The sequence below is a fragment of the Phascolarctos cinereus genome, unplaced genomic scaffold (genome assembly GCF_003287225.1).
Source record: "Phascolarctos cinereus isolate Bilbo 61053 unplaced genomic scaffold, phaCin_HiC Scaffold_9;HRSCAF=440, whole genome shotgun sequence".
Lineage (NCBI taxonomy): Eukaryota > Metazoa > Chordata > Mammalia > Diprotodontia > Phascolarctidae > Phascolarctos > Phascolarctos cinereus.
In genome coordinates, this window is record NW_027556402.1 from 21,968,082 (window position 1) to 21,990,530 (window position 22,449).

General features: G+C 39.4%; 1 protein-coding gene and 1 pseudogene across 1 annotated transcript in view; both read right to left on the reverse strand.

Moving 5' to 3' along the window:
* CCNI (cyclin I) overlaps positions 1-22,449 on the reverse strand; it is a 50,824-nt gene that overhangs the window by 23,025 nt on the left and 5,350 nt on the right. The window contains exon 2 of the mRNA XM_020988381.2: positions 6,214-6,370. Within this exon, the coding sequence (XP_020844040.1) occupies positions 6,214-6,327 (114 nt within the window). The 5' untranslated portion in view covers positions 6,328-6,370. The remainder of the gene's footprint in view (positions 1-6,213; positions 6,371-22,449) is intronic.
* LOC144455375 (uncharacterized) lies at positions 977-3,461 on the reverse strand (annotated as a pseudogene).

Sequence of the window (22,449 nt, forward strand, 5' to 3'; positions counted from 1 at the left end):
AGCTGTGCAGTTGTAAATGAATCACAACTGTAATTAAGCACTCATACTAACAAAAGCTCAAAGTGTAATGTGGAGCAGCTTTTTAAAGACACAGATGAATTAACTATTTTTTGATACCCTCCTGGGAAAGTAATCACTAGAGCAAAGATCCATCCCATCTCCTTGCTACAGTTAGATTTCAATCCCAGGCATCAGTTTTAAGTATAATGTTAATGAACGAATCCCTAGATTCTGCTTTTCTTTTCTCTCTTTTTTTTTGCAGTTCAATACACATTTTATTAATAATATTTTCACTATATGCTACATAAATATATATTCTGCATATAAGAAAAATAGGTTTCATGGGCACAACAGAAATAACATGGTGGAGGCAAGATGGGGACCACAGGAAAGATTCTTGGGCAAAGAGATTTGCAGTGTCTGCAAAAGCTGTGATGGAGAAGAGATTATCCCAGATAATGAAGAGAGATAATTTGCATCACTTGTATCATATGTCAAAAACTAGTATTTTGCCCTCTATTATTAACTCAGTTCCCTTAAACCTACACTGTACTCTCTCTGAGGAGACAGATAGCTGGGTTTGGGGAAGCCATATTTTTACTATCTAATCCATTTCCCCTGAGTTCTGAGCGAAAATCTGCATATACATACTTTCCTTTTAACTTACTCAGTTCAACTCCACCCTACCTGCCTCATAATCCTGACACCAACGAAGGAAATAAAACATTAGAACCAACAGAAAGAATAAAATATGGAACAAACACATGGGTGGTCAGCTTTTTTTCCAGGCAGAACTAGTTCCTAAAAAAAGAAAAATACAAATGGAAGGTAAGGGACGTAAAAGGTAATAAACCTTCCCAGATACACAAACCAAAAGAGCCTCTGAGTCTGGTGATTCCTTCAGTTAGGATTACTTATGCAAAGCACCATAAAGAAAGGCAATCAATCAAAAGCAATGACCATTAAGAAGCCGGGATCGACAGTATTAGAGGTATAAGAATGACACTTTAGAAACTGTCCAATGCACTGTATTTGTTTCACGTTAAAGAAAAATCACTAGCAATTCAAACATTAATAACCTAGTTGTACTTGGCAGACAGAAAAGCGCACTGACTTTGGAATTAGGAAATGGGGGTTCTTATTCCTGTTCAGTTACCAGCTAATTATTATCTTGGACAAGTCACTTTCTTTACCTTTCTGAGAATTCTGCTTTTTTTTTTTTTTAAACAAAAGGGATGGCTTTCATGTGGACACAGAAGCAGCTGGTCAGCCTGGAATCCTCCATTTCCCATGCCCCAAAGAGCCATCAGCTTCCACGTCTTGTTGATTCTACCTCCACAAATGTCTCCCGTCTAGGCCCATCTCTCCACTCACACATCACCACCACTCCCAGCTCAAGCCTCATCTTTTCCTGTCTCTCAAATCTCTCTTCTCCAATCCAATCTCCACATGGCACCCAAAATATCACCATAAGCTCTCTGACCATTCACTCTCCAATTCAATACACTCCAGGGGCTCCCTATTTCCTCTGACATCAAATACAATCAGACAGTCAGTCTGCCAACAAGTATTTACTAAGCACTGACTAGGTACCAAGCACTATGCTAAACACTAGAGACACAAAGAGAGGCACACAGTCTCTACCCTGCAGAGCTCACAGTCCCGTGAATACCTACATACCTACAAGACGTATGCAAGGTGGAAGGCAACCTCAGAGGACAGACACTAGCAGTGGGGCTGAGTGGGGAGAATGGGGACCTGGATAGGGACCAGGAGAGGCTTCTTGCAGAAGGTGGGATTTCAGCTGGGCTTTGAAGGAGAACAGAAAAGCCAGAAGGTAGAGGTTAGGAGGAAAAGCATTCCAGGCACAGGGCACAGCTAATGAAAAGACAGAGACTTGAATCATTAGACAGAACAATTAAGAGATCACTGGGAACTTCAGAGAGCAGTTTTAGTTGAATCATGAGGTTGGAAGTCAAAACGCAAAGGGTTTAAAAGTAAGTGAGAGGAGAGAAAGTGAAGGTACCTAGGGTGCATGGCTTCCTTTAGCTGAGAAGGTGAGGAGAGATACAGATTAAGAGTTAGCAGGAATGGTCTGGTCAAGTTTTTTAAGGGTGGGAGAGACATGAATGCATTTGTGAGCAACAGGGAAGGAGCCAGACAGCTAGGAGGAGACTGAACATCATGTCACCTCTCTACTCACTAAATGCCAGTGGCTTCCTATCAACTCCAGGATCAAATACAAAATACTCTGTTGGGTGTTCAAAGCCCTTCACGACCCAGCCTACCTCCCCTACTTTTTTTTTTTTGATGAAGCAATTGGGGTTAAGTGACTTGCCCAGGGTCACACAGCTAGTAACAGTTAAGTGTCTGAGGCCGCATTTGAACTCAGGTCCTCCTGACTCCAAGGCTGGTACTCTAACCACTGTGCCACCTAGCTGCCCCCTACCTCCCCTTACTTGTCCAGTATTCTTACTTACACCTTACTCTCTACCACATGCTCTGATCTAGTGACACTGGCCTCTTGGCTGGTCCCTATTTCTTGGCTCTGGCATTTTCTTTGGCTGTCCCCCTTTGAGTCCTAACTAAAATCTCATCTTTTACAGGAAGCCTTTCCCAACTTCTCAGGTCTAGAGGTCTCCTGTGTCCAGTCTGAGCCCTGTGGCCCACACTGGGCCTGGGCCTCACTCTTTTGGGAAGAAGTGCATCTTGTCATTGATCATCTTGTGCTCAGAGTTGAGGCACTTCAAGACCTAGGCCAGCACACTGATCATCTGGTCACTGCTCAGCCCTGGAACTTCTTCAGCAGGTCTTTCGTGGTCGTGGGCTTTCGGGTCAAGTAGCGTCTCACTGCATCCTCTATCACCTGCACGTCACCACTGCTGGGCGTGGATCTGCCAGACTGGGGCTGGGGGTGGATTTCCCCGTGATGCTCTGGGGCCCAGCATCTAACCTCAGGCGCTTGGCGGCAGGCGTATCACTGGGTCCCATCTGGCACTTCCCTTGCTCCAGCCTGTTGGCAGCTGCCCGGTGGGTGGAGGACGTGCTGCCACTGCCCATGAGGAGTACGCTTGGGTGGCTGTCTCCCCCGGAGCTGCTGCCTGAGGCCTTCCGTTCCCTCTTGGGGGGGCGTCTTCTTCTTTATCATGAAGAAGGCTGAGGATGCCTCATTGTCATGTCACTCTCCTCAGAGGTCTCTGACTCTGGTCCAACACTCTGTTCCTCCTTTCCCACTCTTCCTTGGCCTCCTCTGCAGTGAGTGTCTGGTGCTGGCCCAGGAGTGCAGTTGTACCAGTTGTATACAGGGAAGTCTCTGAAGGCCCCATCTGGGCACTGGGTAAAGATGTGGTAGGAGGCGTTTTCTGTCTCCCTTGAACCTCCTGCCTCTTCTGCCATTGACTTTGAGTAGCCAGGGCTGGTCCTCGGGCTTGAAGGCCTTGAGATTGATGCCATATTTCTTCCTCCTGGCCTCCCTGAGTTTACAATTAAACTCGCTGCCAGCCCCAGATTCCGGCATCTCTTCTTCCTGATGGATCTTCTTGCTGATCAGATCCCAGTCCATCTTGGCCTCGTGCCAGGTGGAAAGTTGACTTTGCTGGCTGCACTGAAAGCCACGATATTGTACCTCTTGAGATTGTTCTCGGGGACTCGAACAACATATTCATTCAGTCTGGCTGCTGGTCCCCAGGGTCATCATGTTGAGGGTTGAGAATCGTTGCACAGGCCAGCCTCTGGTCTCCCCACTGAGCCCCGAAACTATTTTGATGCCGGCCCAGCTCCTACCTCTAATAAGGAAGAGCCACCCCTGCAAGCTTGGAGTTCACGTTATTGTTTTGACAACCATTAGTGGCCTTACAGGGTGGGTTCAAATATCTGTGCACCTCCAGAAGGTCCCGCCCTTTTCCCTGGGCTTAGGCAATGGACCCCTTCCCCATCTCTCCAACCTGGGGATAAGGGTGGGTCAGGAGAGCCAGTCTTGCTTCATTAACCTCCCCCCCCCCCTTTGTTAAGTGCTTAGTAATCCTACATAAACACTACCATTATGGACATATTTGTTTGCTCCTGGAGGGCGACATGGTCTTTTGCCTTTTTTTTTTTTGTATCCCCAGCACAGCACAGCTTAACATCGCTTAACATATTAGGTCCTTAATGTGTAATGACTGAGAATGACTGAGGATAACAGAGGCTAACAGAGGCGGCAACCTGCTAGAGAAGGCAGTAGAGGATGAGATCCAGGAGAAGGGCCACGTACCAATCCTTCTCTTTGGTTCTTCACAACCTACCTCCAAAGTACCTTTATTACGTACCTGGAATTGCCTACCTCCTCACCTCCACCTTCTGGGGCACAGGGGTTTTGGCCACCCTCAAGACTCAGCTCAAATTCCATCTTCTAGAAGGAGGCCTTTCCTGACTCCCACTCTCCCTCCTGACACACGCGGCCAGGATCTTCCTCTTGCGCTGTACATGTCTTGTATGCACAGTTATTTGTACACTTCACTCCATCATCCTTTTCACATACTATGTTCCAGCCAGAATAACCTTGCTATTCCTCACCATGACATTCCACCTCCTGTCTCTATAAAGACCTTTACACATAGCCTAGCATTTATGATTGAATGAGTTATCTACATTTCAAAATCCCCAGCCTCCTCTAAAAAGCCTAGCTCAAACGCTACCTTCTACAAGGCCTTTCCTCAGCTATGTGACCCTGGGCAAGTCACTTAACCTATTTCTGCCTTGGTTCCCTCATCTGCAAGATGAGACTAATAAATGCACCTGCCTCACAGGGTTCTTTGTGAAGATCAAAGGAAATAATCTATGTGAAATGCTTTGCTAATATTTACAGCATTATGTAAGAGCTAGCCATTATTCCTGAGAGGATATCTTATGTGCTTATTTGTATAATTTACATAAGGGCATTTACGTTCTCAGTATGTACTACACAATTTATACCCATTTTTGGACATACTACAAAACTCTGACTTTCGAGTTATTATAAGCCTGAAACTCTATTTTTATTTTTGATGACACTGTTAGTCATAAATGAGTTATTTGAAATCAAGGCCATGGTCACAACACATTCCCCAGGTACAGCACTGTTCCTACAGGAAAACAAGATTCACCAAATGGTTTCTAGAAATATGTCAAAAGCAGGTATTGTCTATAGTGGGAAAAGATCCCAAATTAGTAGCCAGGAAACCTGGGTTCTGGTTCCATCCTGTTAGTCACTTGCTATGAGTGATCTTAAGTAAGTCACTTAACCTTCTAAGTCTGTTTACTCATTCTTAAAATAGGGATATTCTACTGACCACAGAAAGAGAAAGATGTTGTTTTTTCCAGGTGGGGAATACAAATAAAAACAAAAACAATGGCTCTTTCAATGAGACTTCTTCCTTCTGATGAACAAAGTGAAGATTCTAACCATCCTTAACTGCTGACCTGGATAACATGCATGTTCACAACTATAAATCTGTGTTGAACAATGAACATTTGCAGTAAATTAATTTTTGTTGTGCATAATAACTGGTCTCAGAGTATGTCTTTCTGTAAAACTTACTATTACCATCAGAGGAGCAACACAAGAGATAAGGCCTATGTTCCAAAGGTTATGTAGCCATAGGAAGGAAGTTCAAGCTTCATTGGCAGAAAACCAATTTTGTTTTAGTTATAGGAACAAATTCTTAAGTCTTATTTTAGTCTTAAGAACATGAAAATATTTTGAAGTAAGGTATTTAGGGGCAGCTAGGTGACACAGTGGATGGAGCTCTGGCCTTGGAGTCAGGAGAAACTGAGTTCAAATCTGGCATCAGACACTTTGACACTTACTAGCTGGGTGACCCTGGGCAAGTGACTTAACCCCAATGCCTCACCAAAAAGGAAGGGAGGGAGGGAAGGAAGGAGGGAAGGAAGGAAGGGAGGGAGGGAGGGAGGAAGGAAGGAGGGAAGGAAGGAAGGAAGGAAGGAAGGAAGGAAGGAAGGAAGGAAGGAAGGAAGGAAGGAAGGAAGGAAGGAAGGAAGGAAGGAAGGAAGGAAGGAAGGAAGGAAGGAAAGAAGCTATTTATGTACAAATCTATGAGAAAAATGACTCTTGCTTACATGGTTCTTCTCCCCATCCCCCTGAAATCCTTGAATGAGGTTATCAAAGTATAGGGCAGTAGGGTCTATCTTATCTTTGTTCTAACTATCTCCAGTAAAGAAAATCAAAACGTTTACCTGATTGGTAGGTATTCTGAGCACATTAACCTTCCACATCTGGGCTTCCCTAGAGATTGCCATCTCCAGAAGGAAAGATAATCTCTGATTTTCCAAGGGGCCTGGAAACTTCATGATACCCTCTGGATCTGCCTGCCACCCAACTTTACACAGCTACCTGTAAAATAAAAAAAATAAAACAATGCTATACTTCTAATTGCAGAATATATGCAGCTATATGTATGCAACTTCTGGTACCTGAAAGGCAACACATAAAATAACAGATAGGTCAAGAAGAATAGAAGGATAAGAATGCAGAAAGTACAAACTTAATCTAATTAATATCTGAAATACCTTTCAAAAACTATATCATTGTAAGTTCATTAGCTCGGCATTTAACCACATACCCCTTCCCCCCTCCCCACATATAACAAGACTCCAAACTATCTTTCCAACCTTATTTCATATACTCTACATTTTACCAACAAAAACACTGACAATTCTTCAAAAGATATGAGCACACACAAGCCAGGGTGGGTCAAAAGCAAAACTTAAAGGCAGTCTGATCTCACATCAGGAGACAAGGCCACACCAATGCCCGACATCCAGGCAGCCACCACCTAAGCCACATCAGGAGAAAAGGGCCAAAGACGCGGGAAGCAGAGTACCCGAGGATTTTGCAGAAAAGCATAACATTGGCACCATCAACAACATCTAGGTATGCTGTGCCAGGTCTGAGGAAGGGACAGAGCCAATTCCAAGTCAAAGTGATACATGAAGGTAACAGAAACTGCCAAGGCAAAAATCTAAGTCAAGCCATCCAGAAACAAAGCCAAAACTCATGAATTCCTGTACACAGTGGGGACCTAGTCTTAAGGTACACACAAGATGCCAAGGGCCTCCTCATACTGTTCCAAAGAACAGAGTGTGACCAAAGCCCAAAGCCACAATCCAGGAACTGCCGTTGGAAATGAGTTAACAAAAGAAAACACCTAAAACAATGAAGAAATACTGTAACTGAGACAACCCAGAAAAAGGGAGTGATTCCAAAACAACTGAATTATATGCCAAATTAGATGAAGAGAATATTTGCAAATAATATGCAGAATAAGAGAACAAGAAATAGATTACTTAAATAACTGAACGTCAGACCAAAAAAATAAAAGAATAAGCCATAAAAGAAACACTGGAACAGATGAACTTGCAAGTGAATTTTATCAAGGAAATTAATTCCAATATTACATAAACTACTTACAAAATCAAGGGTGGGGGAAAGGATCCTTCAAAACTCTTTCTATACTATAATTATGGTGCTGATACCTAACCAAGGAAGAGAAAATTATAGACCAATGCCCCTAGAGAATATTAATGCAAAAATCCAAGCAAAAAACTACAATAACATTTTTTAAAATTACCTATTATGGCCAGATTGGATTTAAGCTGAATTCAAATCTACCCAGTTCCCCCTCTATGGTACAGGAATGCAGAAGACTGCTTAGCCTGAGACAGAAGCTAGACCTGAAAGACAGTGAACTGGCATCGAGATGGGACCGGGATGGAACCAGTTCTGGTACCCCTCCCACACCAAGTCACGTTGGGCAGAATAAGGCTGGTGAAAATTGATTTACCAAATGTGAAAGCAAACCAAGACAACTTTGAGGTCCAGCCCTAAGGAATCCACTACTAAAAAGAATGGAGTGAGAAAGTGAGCAACAGAGGAATAGAGGGAGGAAAAAGACTATAACCAAACAAAGAACTCAGGAGGAAAAAAGCTCAGTTAAAAACCTAGAGGTCAAGGTGATAAAGCAAGAGAAGATTTTAAAACAGAAGGGAAGTTGGTCTCCAGGACAACTAAGCAACTGAAAACATATCTAAATAAATATTTCAAGACAAAGAAAAATTAATTCAAGACCTCATAGGAGAAAGAAACCTCAAGATTCCCAGGAACATAACCACAGGACAGTCTCAAATAATTCAAGAGAAAAATTAGAACTTGAAAACAACACTTACAGCTCGCATAGCAGAGCTAACTAGCAGAAAAATAATAATAATAATAAAATTAATCTGGAAGAACAAAAAGGTCAAGATTATCAAGAGAATCAATGGGGAAAAAAAGTGAAGAAAAGCAGCCTAGCCAGTACAAGATTTCAAACTATACTAGAAAGCTGTAATCATCAAAGCAATATGGTACTGGCTAAGCATTACAGTAATGGATAAATGGAACAGATTAAGTACACAATATAGAGTGGGCAACGCCCATTCAGTGATAAAGGCTAGGTAAGAAAAAAGGCCAAAAATGGCCTCTCTTACCAAGTTTAAAAAAAAATCAACCTGGGAGGGGAAGACCTTCAGGGTTTCTGGCCAAAACAGAAACAATTGCTATTTGCTATTGTTGGTCCTCCATTCTCAAAGATATCAGGAAGGGAATGTCTTGACTTGCAAATAAATTGGATTTAAGTGAGGCAGAGCTGTGCAAAATCAATGGATGTTGCCTCAAACAAACTGAGACCTTGGAAAGACCTTAGCTTAAAAAGAGCAAAATCTCCTACTGCATTCCAGAACATCTCTTGAGAGATCAGAAAAGGCCTCCTACAGAAGGGGACACCTGAGCTACATACGGAAAGAAGCTAAGGATTTCAAGAGTTGAAGATGAGTAAGGAGTCCATTCTTGTCACAGGGTACTACTTGTGGAAGTGAGAAATGGAATTTTTTATAGAGGGAACACACAGTTCATACCAAGTTTCCTCAAAGGGGATAAACAGTCATTAAGTCAGGTAAAGGAGGTGTAAACCAGATTTGAGAGAACCTGCTTACAATACCAGGCTGAGTATTTTGTACGTTATCCTAGGGAAAATAGTGAGGCATTGACTGCTTCTGACTAGGGCAGTAACATGTTTGGAATAGCACCTACCCCACAGAGCTGCTATGAGGAACAAGTAAGAATATGTAAAAAGTGCTTTTTAAACCTTAAAGTATTGTAAAAAGCTACTTTATTACTATCATGTTCTTCCGTAAGATTTTTATTTAAAAATATTTTGTTAATCCTTTCTGAGAAGAAGTTACTTTAGTTAAAATGAAAATTTATGCCTAACTTTGGTTTCTACAGAGTACTTTAAAACTCTGGATATATGGCTCAACTTGAGAAAAGTTGGCTTTACACCCAGATGCATAAAATATACAAAAATATAAATAACTATGGGATGAGGGAGGTAGGGAAAGAAACAATAATTTGGATCTTTTTAAAAAAGTATTAAATAAGGTGGGTTTCAGAAAAACTTGGAAAGACTTACAGGAACTGATGCAATGGGAAGTGAGCAGAACCAGGAGAACACTGTACACAGTAATAGCAACACTGTATCATGATCAACTACAAAGGACTTTCTCATCAATACAATGATCTAAGACAGCTCCAAAGGACTCAAGATGAAAAATGTTATTCACATCCAGAGAAAGAACTAATGGAGTCTGAATGCAGATCAAATCATATTCTTTTTATTTTCTTCATGTTTTTCATGGTTTTTTTCCTTTTGGTCTGTTTCTGTTTTCACAACATGACTACTATAGAAACAGGTTTTACATGATTGCACATATATAAACTATATTAAACTGCTTACCACCTTAGGGAGGGGAGAGGTGACAGAGAGAGGGAGAAAATTCAGGACTCAAATCTTTTTAAATGAATGTTAAAATTTGTCTTTACATGTAATTGGAAAAAAAAATTCTATTTTTTAAAAAAAGCACCACACAGAAGCTTCCTCAGTCACCACATTTTGCTTTGGAATTGTTGTGTAATCGAATTCAAATGACTTGATTCTATGTAGCACTGACAATCCTTTTCTCTCAGGACTCAAATGTTCGCTCCAAACTATTATCAAATGCTGTCAATTTGTCTTTGTAGACCCGGGGCGCTTGAGGCTATTCGGGATAATCATTAAAATGCTGACATCTACCTAATATGAAATAATCAATTTAGAGTCAACTCTGAAAGGAAAGAGCAAAAATCAAAAGGAAACACCATATACAATGGGATATAGTAGCTTTCCCAATTTTTAAAAAAAAGAGTAAAGAAAGGATGCCAAACTCTCCCTGCTATTATTGAAAATAGTTTTAAAGATTCTAACAATAGCAATAAGACAAAGAGAAAGAAATTAAAGGTGTACAGATGAGCAAAAAGGAGATTCTTCTTAATCCCTATTGTTGATGGCATGATAATTTATTTAGAAAATTCTAAAGAATCTGCAAAAATTCTACTAGGCGCTTGGCACAGAGCAAATATGCAAAGATGACAAAAGATGGGAATAGGCAATAGGAAGACAAGCACCTGTATACTGTTGGTGGAGCTTTGAATCAGTACTCCATTTTGGGGGAACAATTTGGAACTATACAAATAAAATCGGGGAGGCAGGGAGAGAAAAAAAGAATATAAAGGTGTAGCAGAAATTCTTTCACATAATTTGAGAGCAGAAGTCTCCAACAAGGAGAGAAAGGATGGCGATCCAACCTCACTTTCATCTGAACTGGTCAAAGGAAGGAAGAATACTCAGACAGCTAGATGCAGAAACACAGCTAGGTTGTGATCGATGAGAACTTGAATAACGCAAAATTCCATTCTGTAAGAACTGTAAAATGATACATGGTGACATTTTATGCGGGCCAAAATTCAATTATAGGATGTGTGAGGGGAAGTTGAAAGTTTTAATACACAGCTACATGGTCAGTCTGCATCTGGGTGTGCTGGGTCACTACACATCATTTTACCAAAAGTGGTGTTAATTTTTTTTATGTATCCTTAAACAAAATGGACAAAAAGAATACTTCAGATCCACCTGCCACCACAAAAAAAAAAAGACTTCTTATTGCATTAGAACATAAATATGATGGGGGGGGCAGCTAGGTGGCACAATGGATAGAGAGCACTGGCCCTGGATTCAGGAGGACCCGAGTTAAAATCCGGCCTCAGACACATAACACTTACTAGCTGTGTGACCCTGGGCAAGTCACTTAACCCCACTGCCTAACCAAAAACAAAAACAGAACATAAATATGATGTATCTGAATGGCACAACAACAGTCATAGTAACGTACAAACAGGACAAGATGTCAGAATGTCCAATCTACATCACAGACTATTATGAAAAGTACAGGTGAAATAAGAGAAAAAAGGTGAAGCTGTATCAGCTTTTTGTGGTTTGCAAACAACTACAAGGAATAAACACGTTACACTGAGAGAAACAGAATAACTTTTAGCTACATGGATTGAAGACCTAGCAAAAATGCATTCCTCTTCTAAAAAATGAATGTAATTGTCTTTACATGTAATTGGAAAAAAATAAAATACCGTTTTCTTAAAAAAAAAAGATCATATAAATCTCTCTTTCTAAAAAATGCATTCCTCTCAGTAAAGCAGCCAAACCAAAGCTTCAAGTTTATTTAAGGCAGTGAGAGGAAAAGGGAAATGATGTGGATAGCAAAAAGCCTTTTACTTCCAGCACTGATTGCTGGTAGAGTCACTTTTAAAATTAAGTTCTACAGAATAAAGTTAAAATTGGGAAAGAGGTGATCGGTGCAGTTGGGGATGCAGTAGCTAAATTTTGTGGGAAATAACTGAAGGTGGATACATTGACCAAAAAGTTTTTAATTTGGATGAAACAGGGTAATTATGGAAAAGGATACATTTCAGAACTTATGTTTCTATAACAGAAAAAACTCAACCTGAGTTAGAGTGTCCAAGGATCACCTAACATTTTTCATAAAGGGGATTTTAAATAACACTAATGCTTGTTTATCACTTTTCTGCCTCTGAGAGGTTATAACCATTGATCATTGCCAGTTTTTTGGCAGTCAAATAAGGAGGCATGGGTGATTAATGCTGTTTTCAAAGAATAGTCTTCGAGTTATTTTAGCCAGCTGTTTAAAAATATGGCAAGGACCAACAATAACACAGTTAAGCACTACAGATTTCAGATAATGCCCCAGGTCATCCAACTACAACTGGTTCTGTGAGAATAGGCAGGACTACGCAAATTTACAGAGAGCCAGATAAAGTTCTCTGCACACACCACTGTACATATGAAAAGTCAAAGAAAGAGAGGACAATGTGGCTTATGCTGTTAAAGTATGATGATAGCAACAAATACTTCATTAGCAATATATTTTAGTATTAAAATGTTGCTTACTATAACTACTCTTACTCTTATTTGTAAAAAATTGAAACATTTTTCTTATCTTTTGCTATTACGTTAATAAACAAAGTAAACACTTTATCTTTTTTTAAATTTCCACTGGGATGAAATCAATTATCTTGTTTTAGCATATAATTACAATTTTGAATAGTGTAAATTTGAGTAATGTGACCACTTCACCAGATTCCTTATTCACATTGATTGGAAACTACCCACATTCTACCAATAGGGTAACAAAAGGGAAAGAGGAGAGGAGAAAGGGGTATAGGAAGGCAGGTAGATTAAGAGAAGGATTAGTCCTAAGCAAAACAAACTCCAGCCATTGAGGGTAGCTCTTAAAGACGGGTTTAAAAAGAAAAGAAAGAATCCATACCTGTCACTGGCTCTGTGCGAAGGAAAAAGAAAAGGGATAGAAACTGCAAACTGCGTCAACCCCAAAGCACTGGTGCTGGGCACAACTCCTCCCACACCACCCTTCTCTTCCTTCTTCCTACAGATGAGGTATGGGAAGCCCTGAACACCACCATGACCAGCATCCCAGAAGATGAGAGAACAAAGAATGATACCCATCTCTTGACATGGAGGTGATGGACTCAAGGTACAGAAGGAGACATGCATGTCTGGACACAGCCACTGCATGGATGTTTTGCTTCATTCAGTGACAAACTTTCCCCCCTTTTCTCTTTTTTTTTAAATGAGTGATGAAAATAGTGACACTAAAGACAAAAATTACTTAAATCACTAATAATTAGAGAAATGCAAATTAAAATAACTCAAGGGGTATACCTCACACCCATGCCATTGGCCAACATAACCAAAAAAGGAAACTGACAATTGCTGGAATTGTGAATTGCTTCAGTTATTCGGGAAAGCAATTTGGAACCATGCCCCGAAAGTCACCAAACTGTGCATACCCTTTGACTCAGCAATACCACTACTAGAGATCAAAGAGGGGGGAAAAAGACCCACATCTATGTAAATATTTAGAGGTGATTTTTTTGGTAGTAACCAAAAATAAGAAACTAAAGCACTGTCCACCAATGAAGGGAATGGCTAAACAAATTATGCTGTCTTAAAATATGATGTAATATTACTGTGCAATAAGAAATGACAAAAAAAAAAAAGGGCAGCTAGGTGGCACAGTGGATAGAGCACTGGTACTGAAGTCAGGAGGACCCGAGTTCAAATGTGACCTCAGACCAAACACCTGACACTTACTAGCTGTGTGTGACCCTGGGGCAAGTCACTTAACCCCAATTGCCAAAAAAAAAAAATTACAAAAAGGACAGCTGCAGAAAAACCTGAGAAGATCTAAATAAGGTAAGACTTAAGAACTCTGATCAATGCAATGAACAACCAGAACTGAGTACCAATAAGGAAACATTGCACCCATACTTCCTTATAGAGAGAGGATATAGGCAAGAACTAGAAATACATTTTCAGACATGGCCAATGTGGGAATCTGTTTTGCTTAACTATGTCTATCTGTTACAATTGTTTGCTGTTTGGTTTTTTTTTTAAATGTTTGCAAAGTGGGAGAGGGGAGCTAGGTTCATCACAACTACTGTGTGACTTCCTTCTCTTGACTTCACTTAGCTAAAAACACATGTTGATTTGCAAATCTGTAAAAGGATACACGGACAGCTAAAGTGACACAGTGGACAGCATGCCAGCCCTAGAGTCAGGAGGACCTGAGTTCAAAACTGGCCTCAGATGTTTACTAGTTTTGTGATCCTGGGCAAGTCTTACTTCACCTTGTTTGCCTCAGTTTCCTCATCTGTAAAAGAAGCTGAGAAGGAAATGGCAAACCATAGTCAGATGACTCATCGACAAAACAACAGCAAAAAGGATACATATCATAAGATACATGTAACACAAAAGGCTATTTCCCAGAAGTACCTAATGGAAATTTTGTTTCTTAGGGCCACACCTAAATCTTCATAAATTTATCAGCTAAATAGGGATTTAAATGTAAAATCTGACTATTATAGCTCAAGAGGTTCAAAATTTTCATTTCCTATGGAAACCAAGAGAGGCAGTGTGCCATGGTGGGTAGAGAGCTGGACTCAGAATCAGAAATACCTGGATATACAAGTCTTGCTTCTGGACATATTTTGGCTGTGTGAGCCTGCCAATTTACTTAATCTCTCAATGCACCAGGAACCTAACTCTCTGACACTACAAATGATAGAAATCTTGCTACCCTGCATTGCTATGGAGACTTTCCTAACCAGGGATTCCCTATACCGATTAAATCATAGACCCAGACCCCCCCCAAAAAAGAAATCAACTTCATGCCTTAAATTGAGCTATATAAAAAAGAAATTCTTGGTTTAACTTGGTTAGATCCAAATTTTAACAATTAAACCAAGCCTCTCTATTTCTGGTAGCATCCCAAGGACTGTTCTATAATACAGGAAGTCCTAAAAGACTTAGTGCAATCGTTAAACCTGAAAACTGCACAAAGACTTCTGTAACACCCTACATAATACAGTCCTGTGGTCAAGGTTTTGGGAGCACGTGGTAGCAAATCATCACTATGATCAGTTTTTCATCCATTTTCAAATAAAAAGAGTTCAGCGTTGTACTAAAGAATATTCATAAGCACAGCATTTTGTGGACGCACCGGTTGTTTAAGAAGCTAAGTGAAAAATGCTAACAAGCCCCCTCCACATTTGTTAACTTCTTTACAAGATCCATCCCTTTCTCTCTAAGGCCTGATTATCTTTTGTGTGGACTACTGCAAAGCAGAAACCACCGCAATCTTTACCTACAAGGAAATTACACAGATATATAAGAGTCATTCCCAAATGGAGATGTGGCCACAGGATATGAACAGGACTCAAAAGAAGAACTGTAAACTATAAATAACTATATTTTTTAAATTGCTCCAAACCACTAATTAAACATGATAAATGCAGAAATAAACACTCAGGCTTCACCTCACACCTAGCAAACTGACAAAGACGACAAAACATGAGAATGGTTAACGTTAGAAGTAATATACTACTGGTGGAGTTACAAATCAGTCTGACAATCCTGAAAGCTATTTGGAACTCATCCATGCTCTTTGACCCAGATACCCAAAGAGGTCAGACACAGAAAGAAAAATCCCACGTTCACCAAAATATTCACAGTACAACTTTCTGCAGTTGCAAAGAACCGGAAACAAAACAGAAGCCATCAACTGGGGAATGGTTTAAATAAATTGTGGTTCATAAGTTTAATGAAATAATACTGTGCTATAAGAAACAATGAACAAGATCAATACGGAGAACCATGGAAAGATTTACATGAACTGATGCAAATGAAGTAAGCAGAGTCAGGCAAACAATAGCCACAATGACCACCACTATGTAAACGGAAAGAATAACCACAAAACAATCAAAACCAAAGAGTAAGAGTATCCCCAAAGAAGAGACCAGAGGAGACACCTCTCCCCACTCCTTCGTAGAGATCAGGGTTCACAGGCGTGGAATACTGCATATAAAATCACATTTTTTCCCTCAATGTCCTGATGAATTTTCTTTCTTTTTTAAAAATTTCTTTCTCTTTCTAAAAATCTTTATTATAAAGGATGGTTCTCTGGAAGACAGGAAGCGGAAGGATACTGGGACAAATCTACATGTTAAAAATAAAAATATCAATAAAACTCTCTTTTAAAGATATTTCAATAAAATACATTTTTTAAAGTAAGTAAAAAAACAGAAAAGTTTTTGTCTGGGTATAAATTAATTTGTACTCTGTAAGCAACAGATAAAACTGAAACACTTTCTAAAAATCTAGGGTGATGAAATTATCTAATTAAAAGGTTTTACTTTATGGGTGCTATAACATTATTATATTTTTCCTTAGTGACTTCATTCACTGGCATTATAGCCAGCGTAGAAATTGGCAAACTGCCAAAATATATATCCTGCATCACAGCAATTGTTTGGGAAGAAAGGCTATTCAGAAGATACAGTGGATAGGGGTGAGGAAGGAAGTCACGGTATTTCTGTACGATACTAAGAAAAAACGGAAATTCTATTAAAATAAATGCAAAATGAACAAAAGATCTAACTAGGCAAGAAATAGATGAAATTACAGAAAAGACAAGAGACAATTTCCATAATATAAAAGTAACTGGGGGGAGGGACAGAGAAAATGAATGCAGCAAGAATTACAAAGAAGCTAGCAATTGAGGGAGGTGGAATCTGCATCAAGCAACTGTGATAAAAGTCTGACATTCAAATCTATAGCAATACGACCCAAAGATATGACCCAAATATATGGCGGAAAGCCATTCCCTAAGAGTCACGTGGTCAAAGGATAGGGAGAATTCTTTAAAAAAAAATTGGGGGGCAGGTAGGTGGCATAGAGGATAGAGCTCAGCCTCAGAGTCAGGAGGAACTGAATTCAAATCCAGCCTCAGACACTAGACGTTTACTAGTTTGACCCTGGCCAAATCACTTAACACCCACTGCCTCACTAAAAAAAAAAAATTGTTTTAATCAGCCAAGATCTGCCTTCTCTCTCCACCGTCTCCTAATTGAGAAAAACAAAACCTATTACAAACATGTATAGTTAACCAAAACAAATTTCTACATTGCAATGCACAAAAAATATTTGTCTCATTCTGCATTCCAAGTACACGGGTAGCATGTTTCATCATAAGTCCTCTGGAATCCTAGACGGTCTTTACAATAGTAAAAGTTCAATACAATAGTAGTCTATTTATATACCACAACTTGCTCATCCATTCAAGATATGAAACTTTCAAAAGAAAAAATCAAACGATCAAAAAATACGGAAAAAAGTATTAGTTAAGAGAAATGCCAGGAGAGAGATATTGGGAGAAATGTTAGTGATATGAAAAGATATCAATAAGAATTTATTTTAAAATAAAATATTTGAGAAATGCAATGTTTAAAAAAAAATCTCTGGGGTATCACTTCACACCCCATCTAATTTTCAAAGATGAAAGACAGGAATAGTCAATGTTGAAGGAGTTATGAGAAAACAGATGCACTAATACATTTCTAGGACAACAATGAATTGATCCAAATTGTTCTGGGAAATGATTTGTAAATGATATGATAAAAGTTATCAAACTGCCTCTACTCTTTGACCCAGCAATCAGTTCCACAGGTCCAATAGTTTTCCATCAGTTGGGGAATGGCTGAACAAACTTGCAGTATATAATTGTTAATGAATACTACTAGACAAATACAAAGAATTCACACAAAGACAGGAAGATTTTCATGAACTGATGCTGAGCAAAGAAGCCAAACCAGAACATTATGATATTATTGTAGATAAAGACAACACAAAAAGTCAAAGTCAGATTAAACGCAGTGATCAATGTTGGTTCCAGAGGACTAATGTAGAGACAAACTTTGTTCCTCTCAACAGAAAGGTTAGACTGTGGCTGCAGAAATCCACACTCTGGCAGCTGCAGCTGCTGAACTGGATGGTTTCCCTTAACATAGCATCCCCAAACTACCTACTGTTCCTGTTTCCAACCTGCTTCTGCAGCCACCCTTCCGGAAAGCAACATTTGCAAGAGAAGTCTTCCAAACTGCCTCTTTAATAGTAGAAGCCACTGAAGATCAGAAAACAAAGTTCTCGCCCAAGTCCTCCATCAGAAATGTGCCAATGTCAGAAACAGATATGGCCTTATTAAGGGTCACAAATGATTTTAAAGAAGATGAATTCCTGTCTGCCTTTCCAGCCATTCTACAGCTGAAACATCTTCTGGAGCTCTTGAGATCAAAAGTTCTTACTCTCCTCTTACCACGCCCAGCTCACAACACTCAGTAATTGCTTTTTCATTCATTTGAAAATCAAGTATCAAGAAACTCCAACTGTCTTAAGTGGTATTAAAGTGACTATATTAACTCAAGGATTTTATCAGCAACCATAAAAACCAAGACACAAAGAACACTGAAGCTAAAAGGGAGATAAACATAGGGGCAGCTAGGTGGCACAGTGGATAGAGTTGCGGCCTTGGCGTCAAGAGGACCTGAGTTCAAATCTAGCCTCAGACATTTGACACTTACTAGCTGCATGACCCTGGGCAAATCATGTAACCCTGTTGTCTCACCAGAAGAAAGAAAAAAAACAAAAAACAAAAAATACATGAAGTAGAACCTCCTCATTTTACACCTAAGAAAGATTCAAAAGTTAAGTAAATCTGTTTAAGCCTGAACTGCAAGCTACCGATAAAAACTTCATTATTTGTGTAAAAAATTCTTCACATGACTAACTGAAAGGTTTAATTTTGGAAACTCCCAGTAAGCCCGAGTTTTGCAAACTATAAGGCTCATCCTCCTTGAAGGGAAGTGAGACCTGTTACCTTATCAATGTATTCATTGCTGTTAAGTATAATGGGTTTCCTCCAAAACACGAAACTTTTTAAACTGGAAATAACTTGAGAACACATATACTTAATCATTTGAACTTTTCAACTATTAGTAATAGGGAAGAGGAAAGGCACTAAATCTGTAATTGCACTAACACCAAAAAATTCCAGATGAGGAGACTTGCTTCCCCCAGGCTGAGAGGTGGCTTAAGGACTGGAGTCAAAAAAGGGGTTAATTTAAATACTGCCTAAGACTCTTACTAGCTATGTGACCCTGGGCAAGTCCCATAACCATCAGAAATCTTATAGTTTCCTATAAAATGAGGACAATCATAGCATACACCTCACAAGGTTGTTATGACAACAAAAGGATTGCTTTTAGCATATAAGTTTGCTTACAGAATTGTTAAGTGTAAAACGCCTCAATGTTGATGTGACCAACTGATATGACCAGAAATGTGCTTGGCAAATTATATGGAAAGCAGCTTCAAATAGTTCACCTATAGCTAGGGTAGGAAGGAGAACTGTATTAATTGAGAAACTAAACATTTTATATTTTGTTGTATAAAAGCAGTATTTACAGATAATGTGGTGGGAAGAAGAACTGATAAATGAAGCAGAAGCAGGAAAGAGAGGAGTTTAGACCAGCAGAATCTCAGCTTTCTTCCTATTTTTAAATGTTATAGTATATATTTTGAGCCTCAATCAATCAGCAAGCATTTATTAATTGCTTACCTTGCCAAGCAAGCTAGGTAATGAGAATAAAAACACAAGGAAGCAAACAATTTCTGCTCACAAAGAGCTTCAGAACCTATCTCCCATTTATAGGATCAGCCAACAAGCATTTACCTCACACGAGTTATGATGGTCTTATGAAACTGCCTTCTATAGTTCTTCCTAGAACCATGCCTACAAGGATAAATTTAAAACATTTTTAGACTTCAGAGACACTTCCTTTTATAGAGAAAGAAATGCAACCTAGCATGGCTTGTCCAAAAACACACAACTAGCTAGTGGCATAGCCAAGACACAAGGTCTCCTGATTCCTAGTCCAACGCTTATAAAGACCACATACTTATTTAATTTGGGATGCCTTTGAAAGATTACCTTCAATTTTCCAGCCATTAGGAGGCTACAGTTCATTTCATACTGGTTCCTGGGGCAGTTGATTTCTAACAACTGGCCGCAAATTCAAGGCAAGGAATCTAACAAAATAAGGTCAAATTGGAGAGAGATGATATTCTGGTTCCGTGTTAAGAATATGCTCACAGAGAGAGGTCACATCAGCAACAAGATGGAGGACTAAACATTTTCTCCAGTCTCTACTAACTCTTAAAAACTCCCTAAGAGGAACATCTCCAAGGCCAACAAACCAAAAAGCCCAACAAGGAAACAGCTTTAAGAATTCACATCAGTAGGCACCCTCACTAGCTCCCAAGCCTGGCAGGGTACACAACCTGATTCATAAGCTTATGCTCTAGGGTCTATCTGGAAATTTCCTACTGTGACCACTACAGTCTCTGCAGCACAGCCACCCACTACCCTCACCCCAATAATTTTATGGCAACAAGTACCAGAGTTAAACTATGCCCACCTATTTGTAAAAAAGGAAGTACAGGGAGATTGGATGGCCCCTACCTGAGGCAGCAGCAATCAGTCAAAGAACTAAAGAGGGAACTATGTGCGCTGCATTAGGCCTAAAAAAAAGGGCACTAGTATCCAGTGTAAAAAGTGAACAGTGAAAAGTGAATTCTCCAACGTGGATGGAAGCTGAGTCAACTCTGAGATTCAGCAACTGGGAGGCATGCTATTAAAGGAGGAGTCAGAAAGTGAGCAATATAATAATGTAAGGGAAAAAAGTTAAAAACACTAAGGATCTCAGGAGGAAGAAAACTCAATCTAAAAATCTAGGGCACAAGAAGATAAATTAACGGGGAAGAAGATGGCTACCAAGACATCTAATAACTGCAAATGTCTCTAAATAAACACTGTAAGACAAAGGAAAATGAACCACCACCTTATGAAAAGGGAACCCTACAGATTACCAAGAGAGTACGTAACCACAGCAGGACAGTACCAAATGGTTGCAAGGGAGAAATTACTGAAAGAAGTTAAAAGGGAACAGATGGCACAATTTACAGCCTGCAGAGCAGAAATAATTAGCAGAATAGAAAAACTTGAGTCTTTGGTGGCAAACAGAGACAAAGAGAGAAAAACTGAATGGGAATACAATTATACCAAAGTGAAGGACAATCTGGAAGAAGAGAAGCAAAATGCAATAAAGTTTAAAAAAAACACATACAAGATCTCTACAATTTAAGGATCAAAATTCCCTCAAGAGCACTAAAAGTAGGGGTAGCTAGGTGGCACAGTGATAAAGCTCAGCCTTGGAGTCAGGAGGCCCTGAGTTCAAATCCGGCCTCAGACACATAACCCTCACTAGCTATGTGACTCTGGGCAAGTCACTTAACCCTAATTGCCTCATATTAAAAAAAAAACACTAAAAGTCAAAAAACCTAAACATTATAATGCAACAAATAATAAAAGAAAACTGCCCAGAATTTCTGAATACAGAAAACAAAGCACCAACTGAAAGAATCCAAAAATCACCACCAAAAACAAAAAGAAAATCTATTCTACAAACTCCAAGACATACAGTGGGTGGTAAATTTAATAATTCCAATAACAAACAATAAATTCTTCAAGAGACCAAGAGAAAGACCTTCAAATATAAAGGAAATTCAAGACTATTCTGCAGCCACCAGAAACCACAGAAGGGAATGGAATAATATATAAAATGTAAAAGAGCTCAAGAAGCCATCCAAAATAATATTCCCTGCAAATCTTAGCCTACTTGGCAATGAAAAAATACGCATATTCCACAAAAGAGAGACATTTGAAACGTGTCTATTTTTAAAAAAAAAGACACATGCAGATTATTTGCACTGCAAGTATCCCAGATAACAAAAATACATGAAGGTAAATAAACACAAATACTAAGGAAAGCACAAGTAACAAAATAAATCACCTCATTTCTAAAGAATATTAAAAAGAGAAAAACAAACCTGGAAAAACAAGACCCTTATGGGGTTAAAAAAAAAAGTATCCTTAAGAGGGGACAAAAGGGGACAAAAATGAAAAACAGGAACTTAAACAGAAGCAATATGAGGAACAGGCTCAAAACACCACGGACTTTATCTCATGTGTGATGTTCCCAATGAAAGGAAAATAGCTCCTGTAGTCTCTCAGCAAGTGCTACGAGAAAATGAGTGTAGTGGCAAACAGAAGGATTAAAACTGGAGGAAAAGAAAAGGGAAAGACCCTGACTCAGTATGGGAGGGAGTCCCAGTGAAGAACATTCTCATGGGAAGGAGAAATATATATTCTGTAATGGGAGGAGATCTTACTATATTGTGCCTATAATCTACAAGAGTTTGGTGGAGAGACCACTTCCTCTAATCATATGTTATTCCTCTATAAACATCACATCTCTATGGACAACAACCTACCTCAGGAAAAGGGAAATCAGAGCTTCAGGTGACACCTGGAAGGTGGGGAGGACATGAACCTAGCAAAGAGATTCCATGGTAGATGTGAAAGAAAATGATCGTGGGAAGGCAAGTGGGGTAACAGGACTAGATGAACAGGGACAAAGGGAAATTTCTACCCTCTCTACTTCCTGCAGGAATTGGTACTTCAAGAATGAGGCACAACAGAAAAAAAGGTGGGGAA